Source organism: Lipotes vexillifer, unplaced genomic scaffold (assembly GCF_000442215.2).
Source record: "Lipotes vexillifer unplaced genomic scaffold, Lipotes_vexillifer_v1.1 scaffold448, whole genome shotgun sequence".
NCBI lineage: Eukaryota > Metazoa > Chordata > Mammalia > Artiodactyla > Lipotidae > Lipotes > Lipotes vexillifer.
The window spans coordinates 2,826,955-2,842,717 of NW_006787097.1; the positions used below are offsets into that span (position 1 = coordinate 2,826,955).

The 15,763-nt window shown below is 37.1% G+C and overlaps 2 protein-coding genes across 2 annotated transcripts; both read left to right on the forward strand.

Annotated features, from left to right (window-relative positions):
• The first annotated feature begins 815 nt into the window (after positions 1 to 815).
• Positions 816 to 10,197, forward strand: LOC103080503 (olfactory receptor 5H1-like). The gene is given in 4 exon segments (XM_082931169.1): positions 816 to 1,224; positions 1,227 to 1,376; positions 8,459 to 8,535; positions 10,105 to 10,197. Coding segments are annotated over 4 exon segments (708 nt in total). The 5' UTR covers positions 816 to 836.
• A 4,148-nt stretch (positions 10,198 to 14,345) lies between these two features.
• On the forward strand, positions 14,346 to 15,318 carry LOC103080782 (olfactory receptor 5H2-like). Its single transcript, XM_082931170.1, is given in 2 exon segments — positions 14,346 to 14,659; positions 14,661 to 15,318. Coding segments are annotated over 2 exon segments (972 nt in total).
• Positions 15,319 to 15,763: the final 445 nt, after the last annotated feature.

A 15,763-nucleotide genomic window follows, 5' to 3' on the forward strand; every position in this document is an offset into this window, starting at 1 on the left:
GACTCTTCTCTCCTTCACTGACCACCCCTTTCACATCTAATGTCACAAGGTCCTAGTGACTGCATTTTGAATTCTTTTGCATCTATCTCTCTGTCCTCCTCATGACAACCAAAGTTATATCACCAACGGACTAGGCACTACACATGCATTTGTGGAGCATTTTTCTAAAGTACAGATTCCTAGAACTGAATCTTGACCCACTGAATTAATTTCTACAGTAATGTCTCACAATGTATATTCTGCATAAAAAGCTCCAGAATCAATCCTGATGTGTAATCTGGTTAGAAAATCATTGGACAATAAATAGCAATATCTCCTGAATAGTATCCCTGACTCCAGCTTTCCCTCCATGACACCTATTTTCTGTGCTGACAAAAAATTAATTTAAAATACTTTCTGAGGCTTCTCTCTGTCTTGAAAATTTTCAGTACATACATATTACCTGAGGCAAAGAGTTCATGATCCTTCATGTGGCGTTCAACTCATTTTATAATCCAGATCCCTTAAACATCTATTCCCTTGACTAATAATCCATGTCCCAGACTCAGAATTTCCCTACCACACTCTATCAGGTCCCCACAAATTTAGCAAATGGTTAGAATGTCTCTTTTATATAAATCTATTAACTTCTGCACATTATTTGAAATGAAATTATCATATTGATTGGCATTTCTTCAAATCCCCCAGTTTATATAGTAATATTTTATGAAATTAAAAGGGCATTCTGATAGGAGTATGATTTCGACTCCACTTTACAAGTTTTCAATTCATAAATCCATAATGAAAGTTATTTTTATATTTATTGCATTTTATTTCAGGGGACATCCAGTGAAGATATGGAAAAGGAAAATGCAACATTGCTGACAGAGTTTGTTCTCTCAGGATTTTCATATCAACAGGAGTGGCAAATCCCCTGGTTCCTGGTATTCCTGGTGATATACCTCATCACCATTGTGGGGAACCTTGGTCTTATTGCTCTCATCTGGAATGACTCTCAACTTCACACCCACATGTACTTATTCCTTGGGAGTTTGGCTTTTGTGGATACTTCAGTATCATCCATAGTGACCCCCAAGATGCTGGTCAACTTCTCCGCCAAGAGTAAGATGATATTTCTCTCTGAATGCATGGTACAATTTTCTCCCTTTACAGTCAGTGCAACAACGGAATGTTTTCTCTTGGAAAGTATGGCATATGATCGCTATGTGGCCATATGCAACCCTTTATTTATCCAGTGATTATGACCAAGAGACTATGTATGCGACTGTTCGTCTCATCATTTGTAGGTGGTGTCCTACATGCCTTTATTCATATAGGATTTTTATTCAGATTAACCTTCTGTAATTACAACATGATATATAACTTTTACTGTGAGAGTCCGCCTGCCGATGCAGGGGACACGGGTTCGTGCCCCGGTCCGGGAAGATCCCACATGCCGCGGAGCGGCTGGGCCCGTGAGCCATGGTCGCTGAGCCTGCGCGTCCGGAGCCTGTGCTCCGCAACGGGAGAGGCCACAACAGTGAGAGGCCCGCGTACAGCATAAAAAGAAAAAAAAGGAAAAAAAAGAAAGAAGTTTGTAAGATAAAGAAATCAGTAGTATGTAAAAGTTATTCAAATGTGTTGTTGACAACAAGGGGCTTTAAATGCATATTATCAAAGCTCAAATAATGTTAAGATGATATGATGCCATAGTTCCCAGTGGGTAGCTGAGAAATACTTGAAAATGAGCAAGAATTTGGCTGTTTCATGCTCTAAAATCCTTGAAAGGTTGCTCTCCTCACATGCCATACTATTTAAGTATAATAAGCGATCCATTTTCAGAGCCATTTTGCCTTTCCTCTCCCGACACTTAAATTCCATACACATTCCATATCACTCAGGTCCTAACCCTCAAAACTACCGACCTCTGTTATTTACCCCTTCCATCCTGCTGATATTCTTTTCCTTTCCAAACATACCTGCAGGATTAACCTTTATAAACAGGACTCTGATTACATGATATCTTTCTTCAGTAACTTTTAATAGATTGTCATTGCTGACAGATTTTTCACATGTATGGGAAATGTATCTAGAGCTGTATACGTACATATGCATTATGATTATTTCTTCATTTATGTTAAGATTATATGGTATATAAATACAAGTAAATATATATGCATATATATCTATATATACAGACTTCTTCCTTCCTTCCTCCCTCCCTCCCTCCTTCCTTCCTTTCTTCTTTCTTTTTCTTTCTTTTCTTTCTTTCCTTCCTTCTTTCTTTCTTTCTTTCTTTCTTCTCTCTTCCTTTCTTCATATTTCACCCTGCATATGTTCATCCCGGCATTCAAATAAAACCTTGCTTTAACTCTGAAGGCTCTTCCTCCACAATTCTCCTGTGGACTCTACATTATACCCAAACTGAGTTACTGAAAGCTTTCTGGACAAACCTCTCTCTCTCAGGTTCATGCTTTTGCTCACAGAGTTCTCTCCACAGAGAATCCTCCCCACCCAACTTCTCTATCTTCATTTAAAATTGAAAAGGTATCATTCCCTCAACGTCTCTCTCAAATTTTACAACTTCTGTGATGTTTTTCCAGTGTACTTCAAAGATAATAGGAATGCTCACTCATCTCAAATGTTTAGCAGTTTATTTATTCTTCTTGGTCACACGGCCTCGTATAATAATATTTTGGGCCTACAAACTCTTTTAAATTACAATTTAGAAATCCTTCTGTCTTTTGTAGTAGATAGCACAGTGGCTTACTCACATGATCTCCTAAATAAGTATTCACAAAATGTTTTTAAAATTAAAATGATATGAGAGCACACATACATAGAATACAGTAAGAGTGCATCACTCTTTTTCAACCTGGTAATGAGCCCAGGGAAATTACTGGGCCTGGCATGGCTGCTGCATGCCAGTTCACCTTCTTAAATTTCTTTCATGACAATTGAAAATATTATCAGTAGGATTGGTTCCTGGGATAGAGTATGACAAAATACCAGGGAGAAGCCCTTAATCAGAGGTTTGGTTTAAAGACGCAAGACATATAATTATTTAAAACAAAAATCATTACTCTATATTCCTGGAAGTGCAAGTCACAAGATTAGACCAGGTCATCTGCCTTCCCTTTACTCCTCTGAGACATCCCCCTATGTCCCAAAAAGGGAATGCATTTATCACATTCCAGTTGCTTTTACTGTTTCTCCCTAAAGAGTCTTTTTTTTTTTTAAAGGAAACTCCATACTGTTCTCCATAGTGGCTGTATCAATTTACATTCCCACCAACATTGCAGGAGGGTTCCTTTTTTTCCACACCCTCTCCAGCATTTATTATTTGTAGACATTTTGATGATGGCCATTCTGACTGGTGTGAGGTGATACCTCATTATAGTTTTAATTTGCATTTCTCTATTAATTGGCGGTGCTGAGCATATTTTCATGAGCCTTTTGGCCATCTGTATATCTTCTTTGGAGAAATGTCTATTTAGGTCTGCTGCCCATTTTTTGATTGTGTTGTTTGTTTGTTTGATATTTTGCTATATGAGCTGTTTGTATATTTTGGAGACTAAACCCTTGTCAGTCTCACTGTTTGCAAATATTTTCTCCCATACTGTAGGTTGTCTTTTTGGTTTGTTTATAGTTTCCTTTGCTGTGCAAAAGTTTTTAAGTTTAATTAGGTCCCATATGTTTATTTGTTATTTCAATTCCTCTAGGAGGTGGATCCAAAAAAATATTGCTGTGATTTATGTCAAACAGTGTTCTGCCTATGTTTTCCTTTAGGAGTTTTATAGTAACTGGTTTTACATTTAGGTCTTTAATCTATTTTGAGTTTATTTTTGTGTATGGTGTTAGAGAATATTCTAATTTAATTGTTTCACATGTAGCTGACCAATTTTCCCTGCACCACTTATTGAAGAGACTGTCTTTTCTTCATTGTATATTCTCGCTTCCTTTGTCATAGATTAATTGACCATAGGTGTGTGGATTTATTTCTGGGCTTTTTATCCTGTTCCATTAAAATAGAGCTACCATATGATCCTGCAATCACACTCCTGGGCATATATCTGGAGAAAACCATGATTTAAAATGATACATGCACCCCAATGTTCATTGCAGCAATAGCCAAGACATGGAAGCAACTTAAATGTCCATCAATGGATGAATGGATAAAGAAGATGTGGTATAATATATGCGGTGGAATATTACTCAGCCATACAAAACAATGAAATAATGTCACTTGCAGAACATGAATGAACCTAGAGATTACCATACAAAGTGAAGTAAGCCAGACAGAGAAACACAAATATCACATGATATCGCTTATATGTGGTATCTTTTAAAACATGATACAAATGAACTTATATACAAAACAGAAATAGGCCCAAAGACATAGAGAATAAACTTATGGTTACCAAAGGGGAAGGTGGTGGAGGGATAAATTAGGAGTTTGGGATCAACATATACACACTACTATGTATAACATAGATAACCAACAGGGGCCTACTGTATAGCACAGAGAACTTTACTCAATATTTTATAATAACATATAGGGGAAAAGAATCTGAAAAAGAATAGATACATATATATGTATAACTGAATCACTCTGCTGTACATCTGAAACTAACATGATATTGTAAATCACCTATTCTTCAATTTAAAAAAGTTAAAAATAATAAAAAAGAATCACTGTCATTGCATATGTACATAGTTCAATGATTTTTATTACTGTATAAGGTTTCCATTGTTTAGATGGATTCCTTCAATTATTTAGATTTTTGCTTCTTCATACATTGTAATGACCCAAAGACTAACTGAAAGTATAGGCAGCGGTATGTATTTCTTCTGTCATCATTAGCACTGTTTCCTAAAGAATTTTTCTTTGAATGAGAAGTCTGGTGTCAAGCTATGAGTATATGAGTGGGTGTATAACCCATCACATCTTAATTTAGGTTGCTGAGTACAGAACAGACAGTTGGAGGCCTCTCAGAAATGCAGACTTCCTTGAAGCCTTCTCTTGCAGACATCTAGTCTACAGATTCCTCTGCTCTGTATTGATCTTCAGTACAATCTCAACTACTTTATGCCTTCCAGAAATTACCAAAATCCCTACTCAAATGATGTGATCCCATTCACTTCTGTTATAGATTTATTCATTTGTACATTTTTTTGTCATTTCAATGGTATGTTGGTAAAGAGATAAAAGATAAACCTGTGAAAAATCCACACTTTTGGACAAGATATTCTGCTGATTCCTTTAAAAAGAAACTATGAAATGAAATCTGTATTGTTTAATGGTTATTTAGATTTAAAGGATGATATAATTTTGCTAAGTTCATCCAGTTGTCTGGACACTGCTGATGCTAGATTAGATCATTTGTTGGAAATACAAATAATTTACTTGAGATACTCTTTATTATGAAGTTGTATTCATTTTCTTAACCTGGAGATTAAAAAGAATACATAATAAATTATCTCTCTTTATGTATATGTGCATATGTTTTTTTCTCTTTGCCTTCCAATACCTTCTACTAAGTAAGACTTCTACTGTTCAGGAGATTGTTGATAATTTTATCCTAGACTGAGTTCAAAGAAATAACATAACTAGGATTGGGCAAAAACAAATATAAATCAAAATTAGAACTGTATAACTAAAGTCTGTTTTGTTGACTAATTATGGCATATAGTCTTAGTACATGTAGTATTAGGTAAGTGTCAAAACCTCTCTAGTATAGGCTTTCATTTTAGCTTTTTTTGCTGGTCTTTTAAAACAAAGGTTTGAAAAATTTAGTGGGCATCAGAATCACCTGGAGAGCTTATGAAAACACAGACTGATGGGCATTATCATTAGAGTTTCTAATTCAGTCATGCTAATGTTGTTGTTTTGGAATTATACATAGCAAACTACTATTGTGAACTGAATGTTGATTTCCCCCAAAATTCATACATTGAAGCACTAATCCCCTAATGTGGTGGTATTTGGAATGAGGACTTTAGGAGGTAATTAGGGTAGGAATAGATCATAAGAGTCAGGTTTTCATGATAGTATTAGTGCCCTTATAAGAAGAGAAAGAGGCAAGGGAACTAACTCCTCCCCACCACCCCCAGGAATACTCAACCTGCAAAGGCCAAGTGAGAAGTCTGCTGCCTACTAGGCCAGGAAGCAATCTCTCACCATGTACTATAAATATCTGCTGGCCCCTTGTTCTTGAACGTCCCATCTTCCAGAATGTAAGAAATAAATGTTGGTGGTATAAGCAACACAGTCTATGATATTCTGTTACAGTAGCCTGAGCTAAGATAATCACTGTTTTAAAGTAATCAGTGAAGCAAAATTGTTATAGTATTAGGACATTTAGATATCAGATGAAACAGAGTTTCCATATACTCTATTCCCTACTTAAACAGCACTCTGAAAATATTTTGACAGTTTGCATCCTCTATTTATACTTTCTTTTCAGTTTTGGACAGAAAGATGCAAATAGGGCATCTATTTCAAAGGATGAACTATTGTGGATTTTTAAATAATTTTTTCTCGGGAACCATGATTGATAGTGATGATAGCCAATAAAAACCACATTGTCTAATTTCAGTATGGTTAATGGGAGGGTTCTCTGTCCCTTTTGAAAAGTTAATTACCAAGCCAGATCAGCATTTAGATCACCCCTTTCAAGTACAACTTCATATACACAATATTCCTTATGCTGTAGTACATGATGTTTACCTCTTCTGAAAAGGTACCTTCATAGTGAGACTTATTTAGAGCAATAGCTAACAGTTACATCATGATATTTCCCTCACTTTGCAAGATAAAACAAGATGTTCACTAAACATACAGTGAGGTTTGGTTATAGTCATGGTTGTCCAGAGTAACAGAACCAGGAGAATCTATCTATCTCACTACCTCCCTATATATCTATCTATCATCTATCTATCTATCTATCTATCTATATCTATACCAAGACATTTATTATAAGATATTGGCTGACATGATATGGAGTCTGAGAGGTTCCATGATTTTCCCTCTGCAAGCTGGAGAGTGAGGACAGCAGTGTCCTACTTCAAAGGTCTCAGGCAGTAGGGCCAATTGTATAGATTCCTTTCTGAGTATGAAGTCCTGAGAATCAGATCATCAAGGGCAGGAGAATATCAATGCTAACCAGTCAAACAGAAAGTGAATTCCACCTTCCTCTGCCTCTTTGTTCCATCCAAGCCCACACCAGACTGGCTAATGCCCAGCTACACTGCGGAGAGTGTACCGCAGTGTACACCAATTCCACACTAATTTGGAACTTCCTCCCAGAAACACCCCCCAAATAATGTTTAATTAGATATCTAGACAGTCCACGGACCAGTTGACACATAAAATTAACCATTACACGTTCACCTTTTGTCAACTTAGCACCCATACACATATCTTAAAACTATTCTATTTCTAAATAATGATAATAGCAAGGTCACCTAACATGATACCACTATGCTATGTACAACCAAAAATGTATTACTTCTTCCCCGGAGTGGAGGTAAAATCTTTGAGTGATGTTTACTATTGCTTCTCCTTGATATCTGGTAATACAAATACTAAGATGTCAAATTAACAACACTCAATTATTCTACTATAAAGTCAGTACATCTTATGTCTCATGATAAGGGAATAAGAGTGGAAAGAAAACAAAGCTGTTTGCTATACACACCCACAAATGTATTCATATCAAACTAAGAAGGAAATCTTTTGGCAAATTGCACCTCATATCTGTAACTGGACATGTGATTGTTGCTGGTATTTTAACTAACTTCTTTCACTACCCATTCTGCATTCTCTTTGCCTCCAGCAAACACCTCACTCAGGTGGTCATTGTTCTTCACCTTGTGGAATAAGCCAAAGGTTCACTCCTGAAGAGTCTGGGCCATTAGAACTACTATGTGGTTTGGCCTGTTAAAGTTTTCCATTGATCTTAATCATGGGAATGATAATGCTAAGAGATAGCCTAAGGTATCTTCTGTATTCCAGACATACTCTTCCTTACCCTCTTTGTGGAATAGTCCAGTTTCCCCTTGGTAGTTGCCATCAATCACCTCAGCCAGCACAGTAAGTCACTTCTTTGTCTGATGAGTCAAAGGAACGTAAAGTCAAAGGGACCAAGGGGCAGTCTACTTTCAGCTCAACGGAAGCATTGTTGTGTGTCCTAGTGGAAGCAGGACTGCCCACTGTAAGGTTTTCCCTTCACTACCGTCCTTCCTGAATATCACAGAGAGGAGTTGTCATGCAACAGCTGTCCACTTTATGATGGTGCCTGCATACCATGCAGAACCATCTGTAAATCAGGCCCCAGTCTTCTCTTCTCTGTCAACTAATCATAGAGAATTCCCTATAGGACCACAGGTCCAGGCTGGGAGACAGAAGCCATTGCAGCGGGAGTAGAGGCCAGTAGCATTTGAACCACTTCTTCATGTAACTTACTTGTGCCTTCAGGACCTGTTCCTGCCTTGATCAAGTGTCTACTACTTCTATTCGATGAAGGAATGCTGCTGTGCACACTGAACTTTATGGTTAGTGGGTCAAATAATATTCAGTTTGTCAAGGGCAGCTCTGGTATCATGGCAAATTGGTGGCCCATTGTTAAATGTTCATTTTTTACCAAGGCTCACTAGCAGTCCAACAGCTGTTTCTCTAAAGTAGAGTAATTATCCACAGAGGATGGCAGTGCTTTGCTCAAAATTCTAAAGGCCCGCACTGTGATCAACCTCTAGAGGATGATTAAAGGCTCCAAGCATCTGCCACTGCCATTTCAGGCTCCACTGGACCTGCTGGATATGGTTCAAGGAGCAGAACATCTTGCACAGAAGCCAAGACATGTTGCAAAGCCTTCTTTTGCTCTGAGACCCACTCAAAACTAGCAGCTGGTAAATGGGCTGGAGTAACACACCCAAATAATGCTAACACTGCTCCAAAATCCATAGGGGCACATTATGTGTTGTGCCTCTCTTTTGGTTTCAGGAAGGGCCAGGTGTAACAATTTATCCTTCACCTTAGAAGGGTTTTCTTGACATGCCCTATATCATTGGACACCTAGAAATTTCACTGAAGTAGAAGGCCCCTGAAATTTTGTCAGATTTGTTTTCCACCTCTGTCCTACAAATGGCTAACTAATAAATATTATTTCTTGCTCACTAAGACCAATCAGCACAATGTCATCCATGTAACAGACTAGTGTGATATAATATTTACAAATCATATGTGTGATAAAAGGCTTGTTTCCAGGATATATGAAGCACTCTCCAAATTCATAATAAAAAACAACTAAACCAATTAAAAATGGGTAAAATATTTGAACACTTTACCAAAAGATATATACAGATGTCAAAGAAGGATGCAAAAAGATGCTTTATAAAATTAGTTACTAGGGAAATGCAAATGAAAGTGCAATGAGATATTACCTATTAAAATGACCAAAATTGAAAAGACTACCCAGAGTGGAAGCAGTAATACAGGCCTTTGTGCTCAGAGAAAGGCAACCAAATAAGTTAGGAGATAATTATACAAAATTGAAGAGGGCAGTACATTTTAGTCAAGTGTTAGTTATGTTGAAGCTACCTCTGCACATCATACTCCCCACTCCACTCTTCTGTGCACTTTTCACAGGACTCCTCTCTTCTATGTTATTTTCTCCTCTACTTTGGCTTTCATCAGCAAAATTGTAAGGAAGCAGATTAATTGATCAACCAATCTACTAAAATGATGCTGTTTGCTCTCCCCCATCTAGCCATCCAAGTCCCAAGTGGAGGCTAGCATTTTCTTTTGTTACTCAGATATCATACCAAAATACCACAAATAAGTGGTTAAGTTTTATTTTTCTGAATGAATGTACACTGACAACTTTCTCTGTTAATGCAAAACAGGCAAATCTGATCATGGTACCACCATTTCTAAACCCCTCAATAGCTTTCCTTTAAATTAAGGTATAGAACAAAGTCCCTGATTTGGCCTCCAAGGCCCTGTGTTACCCCCATATGCTGGCCTCCCTGACCCATCTGGCTCCTCCCTGCATCCCTCTTTGCAAACCAGCTACATTTACCATGCTGTGCTTCTCCAATTATCTAGGCTCTCTGATAATCTAGGCTCTCCATGATAAAGACCCTGTGGATGGCACCTGTTCACAGGCATCACCTCTTGGAAATGAAGAAGCTCAGGCCCCACCACTGATTTACTGAAACAGAATTCACTTTTTAACAAGATCTCCAGGAGACTCACAGGCATTAAAGTTTGAGAAGCACTGCTATAGGTTGCCTCCCACTGGTCCTTTGTTTTGTTTTTCCTTTACTCCTTCCCCAGACCTTTGCTTGGTAAGATTTCTTACCAGATTTCAGCTTAAAGTTGGGAGTTAGGTATGGGTCTGGAGCATGAGTTACACTTTGCATGAGGAGGACAAATTTACTTGGGGTTGTGTCTTGACAGGAATCTAGAAATTAGGCCTCATTAAAACCATGTGTGATTAGCTCAGATAAGCCCATACTGATGAAAGTACTCAGAGCATCAACATTTATTGATAAACTGGAGTTTGCAAAAACATGTCAGAAGTGTCCTCTGTGGTTGAAAATAGTGCCATAAAGTGTAATTTCTATTGTTAAAACCAGAACTGTCTGCAATGACTGACGTTTATGATTTCAGAGACTGTGGTGCCCCGTGCAGCAACCTGGATTTCTCATACATGTCCAAATCCACAATGCCCAGAACACCTTAGCTTTGTCCAAAAGGTAATCAATGGGTGCTATCAGGGGAATTTAAGTTCTTCACTCCTTCCTCTTCTGGCAAAAGCACACAGTTATACAATTGGTTAACTCTTGTGTTCAACACAAATTTATATAAACTTATGTAAACAACATTTTCCTGAGCTTGGATAATGAAGCCTCCAAAGTGCATCAGTGTGCAAAGAATTGTCACCTGTGTTATTGTCATTGCAGTGCTCTTATATTAGTTTCTACTTCAGAAAGCCAAACACTGAAAGGAGCTCAACAATTTCTAACAGATATAGGTAAGAGAGAATGCTTTTTGTAATATTCATTAAATTTTCATAGAAAGTTAAAATACTGTTAAATTTGTAATAATTTTGATTTGATTTACAAGATACCAAAATAGCCAGTTGAAAATGGAAAACAAATAGTGAATAATCTGCATGCTTTATTATTGTGAGTAAAATCTGGATGAGCAAAATAGCTCGAAGAACACATTGTACTCTTTAAATATTTAATCATCTGGTTAGCATACTTACAATGACTCTATAGGATAAGTTTTGGTGAATTAGAACTTTAAGCAAATGAACAGTAGTTTAAGGATTTAGGTCAATATTTTCTACATAAGAAATCTTTCTGATAATTGCATTCAAAATATTTATTTGATTTAATTAACCATATTCTCTGATTAAATTTTAAGTTAAATCACTTAACGTCTCTATTCTTTCACCTACTTCTGACAATAATTTCGTTATATATACATGTATATATACATATATATATATACAGACAAATGAAGAAAATGTTTCTCCAGTGCTTTTCACAGATTTATGACTTAATAAGTACCCACACATCAAATTGAGAATTTTTGAAATGTTTAGTGATTTGAGATTGTATGGAAGGATGTTCACTCGAAATAAATATACATTTAACAACTGCAGTTATTGGCACTGGTTATTTATATTGCCTGTATTAAGTTCCAGTCTTTGGATCAGTTTTATTCCACTAATAAAACTTGTGGAGAAGCAAATGCTTTAATCGCAAACCAGGAGGATTTCTAAAGAAAGTCAGCTCTAATCATAGTAATAACAAAGATAAAGCATCTTTTATACATGAAAAGAGCTTTGAGGCCTTGCTAGTATATTTAAGAGCAAGAAGTAAAATTAAAATGAAAGTTTGTAACACACCATTGTAAAGCAATTATACTCCAATAAAGATGTTTAAAAAAAATTCTTAATTAAAAAACCTAAAAAATAAAAATGAAAGTTTCTAATTCATACACAAATTCCATAGGAAAATAAACTTGGAGTTTTTAATAAAAGAAAAAGAAAGGTGACCCTGTGTTGACAACTTTTGTTGAAGCCAGAGTTGACAGATATTTATCCTCCAAACACTGAGACTTTCCCCTTATTTCATCTTCAGCCTTCCTCTGATACTTCCTCTCTCTCTTTATTTGCTTGTCTTTCCTACACTTATTCATCTATGTTCATTTGTCTCTTCCAGTTTTTTGTTGTTCCTTGTCACCCACACAAATTTTCCATTCCACTTCTCTACCCACTCTCATCTCAATGCCCTCTTCTCTCTCTTTTGAAAACTTTCATGACATTGTTTTATAAGGAAAAATATCACATCTGTCTATGGGCGGTGGTAAACAAATGTCAACTGTTGTCCACAACTTAGATACTTTATTTCATTCTCCTCACTGCTGTGCCACTTGCTTCCTTTTCATTTCTCATTATTCTCCAACCTCAACTCTATCCCAAAATGGAAATTGCTCTCACTAAAAACTCTCTTAATTCCCACACACAATGATCTCTACTCACTCCTTATCCTACCAGCGCAATTATTTCATTTTAGGCACTGTATTTTCCTTTGTCCTGTTTGAGTATTTTCCTCTCTTTAAGTTCCCAACACTCAGCTTTCCAATTCTCTCCTGCTTCCCTGACACTCTGCTCTGCAGCCTTTTCTGGTCTTTCCTTTTCTCCTTTTGTGTGAGCCAGAGCTCTTGGCTACAAGATGAAATGAGTTAATTGAATGAAAATTGGCTTGGACATAGAAATGTTAGGGAACTTGGGGAAATCCACTAGAGAAATTGGCAGGACACAAAGAAAGAAGTCAGACAGTCAACAGCCAAAATCATGTCCCATCTCTAGCTCAATAAGACCTGTTGTCATTGCTGCTGAACTTGAATGCCACAATTCACACTCTCAATGCCATTGCTATGGGTACAGGATTTTCTGGGGTCATGATATTGTTTCCTTGGTTGACTTTACAACCAAAATTCTCTTTGTCCACATTTGACCTCTTTCTCCCCTCTCCATATCCCAAATACAGTGTAAATGAGTTTTGGGGGCTAACCCTATATCAAGCCCCCTCATTCTAGGTACCAGGGGGATGGGAAAGTTAGTTTCCAGAAACTTTGGCTTCTAGAGAGGATGAGAGCTTTAGTCTGCCACCAAGACTCATTTGGTAGAAAAGAGGATCAGATGTGAACCAGCTAATAAATGATGTACATCCATTTTTAATCTCTTTAATGTAACTTCTTCAAGTTTATTTTCATTCCTTCCTCTTTTTTTCTACCTTATGCACACTGTCCAATGTATAAGCCATATATATGTTTTCAGCCACCTCAATGATATCCAAGTCATTATTTCTATTAAGCACTTGTAGAATCATACTGCTAAGTTTATCTCACCTGGATGTTCAGAGGATGCTCCTTGCAAAAACTAGCTACTGCATCTGAGTCTTCAATCTCAATTTTTAATGACTACCTATCCAGTCATTAAAGAGAGTGACTCTCTCTCCTTTACTAATTACTCCTTCACATTTAATCTGTCACCAAGTCTTAGTGACTCTACATTCTGATTTATTTTGATCTCTTTGTCTCCCTCATCATCCTAATCATATCACACATGAACCAAGAACCTCACATACATTTTAATCAACTGGGGAGCATTTTAAAATGCATATTACTTGACCACATTCATGATCTACTAAATCAATTTCTACAGTAGTACCTCACACTCAATGTTTTGCATGAAAAACTACCCCAAACAATTCGGATGTGTAATATGCTTTGGGAATTACTGGACAAGAGTCATAACTTCCTTGAAGAGTATTCATGACACAAGATTCTTCTTCCTGCAGACTATTTCTACAACCAAATATTTAATTTCAAAACTAACTGATGATGATACTCCACATCTTAAAAGTTTTCAGTGCTTGCCTATTACTTGAAGAATAAAATTGAAGATCATTCACATGGCATTCAATTCGTTTGATAATCCAGGCCTTTCTAAGACTTTTTTGATGTGCATCCATGTCAAACACACAGAATTTCCCTACCTCATTCAATAGTTTCCCAATAAATTTACTCATGTTCAGAATTTCTTTCTTTTCTTCTAAATCTGTTTATTCCTATACATATTTTGAACTAAAATAATCACATTTTTCCAATATAGCAATTTCCCAAAATACTTTTCATGTATTAAAGAGTAAATAAAATAAATGGCATTCAGTCTAGTGTATGGTTTTATTTATATTAGCTTAACCAAATCTGCTTTTTAAACTTCTGATAAATGTTACTTTACATTTACTGCATTGTACTTTAGAGGCCATCTATTAAGGAAATGGAAACGGAAAATGCAACAGAGCTGACAGAGTTTGCTCTCACAGGACTTACATACCAACCAGAGTGGCAAATCCTCTTGTTCCTGCTGTTCTTAATGCTACACCTCATCACCACTGTGGGAAACCATGGTCTGATTGCTCTCATCTGTAATGACCCTCACCTTCACATTCCCATGTACTTATTCCTTGGGAGCTTGGCTTTTGTAGATACTTGGTTATCACCCACAGTGGCCCCCAAGATGCTGGTCAACTTCTTTGCCAAGAGCAAAATGATCTCTCTCTTTGATTGCAAGATACAATTTTTTTCCCTTGCAATCTGTATCCATGGAATGTTTTTTGCTGACAACAATGGCATATGATCGCTATGTGGCCATATGCAAACCATTACACTATCCAGTGATTATGACGACTAGGCTATGCATCTGGCTATTAGTTTTGTCATTTATAGGTGGCCTTTTCCATGCCATATTTCACAATGCATTTTTATTCAGATTAACTTTTTGCAATTCTATCAAAGTACATCACTTTTACTGTGACATTATACCATTGTTTAAGATTTCCTGTACTGATCCTTCCATTAATTTTCTGATGATTTTTATTTTCTCTGGGTCAATACAGTTGTTTACTATTTTCTTTGTTCTTGTGTCTTACACACTTATTCTCTTTACAGTCTTAAAAAAGAAGTCTGTAGAAGGCATAAGGAAGGCCTTCTCCACCTGTGGAGCCCACCTCATATGTGTCTCTTTATACTATGGGCCTCTTCTCTTCATGTATGTGTACCCTGGATCCACACAAGCAGATGATCAAGATATCATGGACTCTTTATTTTACACTGTCATAATTCCTTTGTTAAATTCAATTATCTACAGCCTGAGAAATAAGAAAGTCATAGATTCACTGACAAAAATGTTAAAGAGAAATGCTAATAGGTGTTCTTTTTTCATTAAAAGAACACATAATTGTACAGGTTAGATGTTGCTACGTGTTGACTAGTGTTCAAAGTTTTTTGCATTTATAATTGTCCTACTATTTTAATGACTTAAGATGTTAGTGCCTAACAAATTCCTTAAAGTATTTGCATATCTTATTCAAAAATATGCAAGGAGGGGGTGGAGAAAAGATGGCAGACTAGGAGGACGCGGAATTTGCGTCCACATTCCCTGTCCACTAGGGCACCTACCAGGCACTGGTAGGGTACCATGGACACCTAGGCTATGGGAGGAACCCCCAGCGACTGGGTAGGACATGGAGCATGGGGGGAGTGAATGGGGAGAAGTGGAGGCGGGACAGGACTGGCACTCCTGAGGGGCAGCTGGGGGAGGAGAAGGGATCCCACGCCCAAAGTGGGAAATTGGGGGACCATTGGGAGGACAGAGGATCAAAAGGGAGCATAGCCAGGTTTCCCCTGCCCACCTGG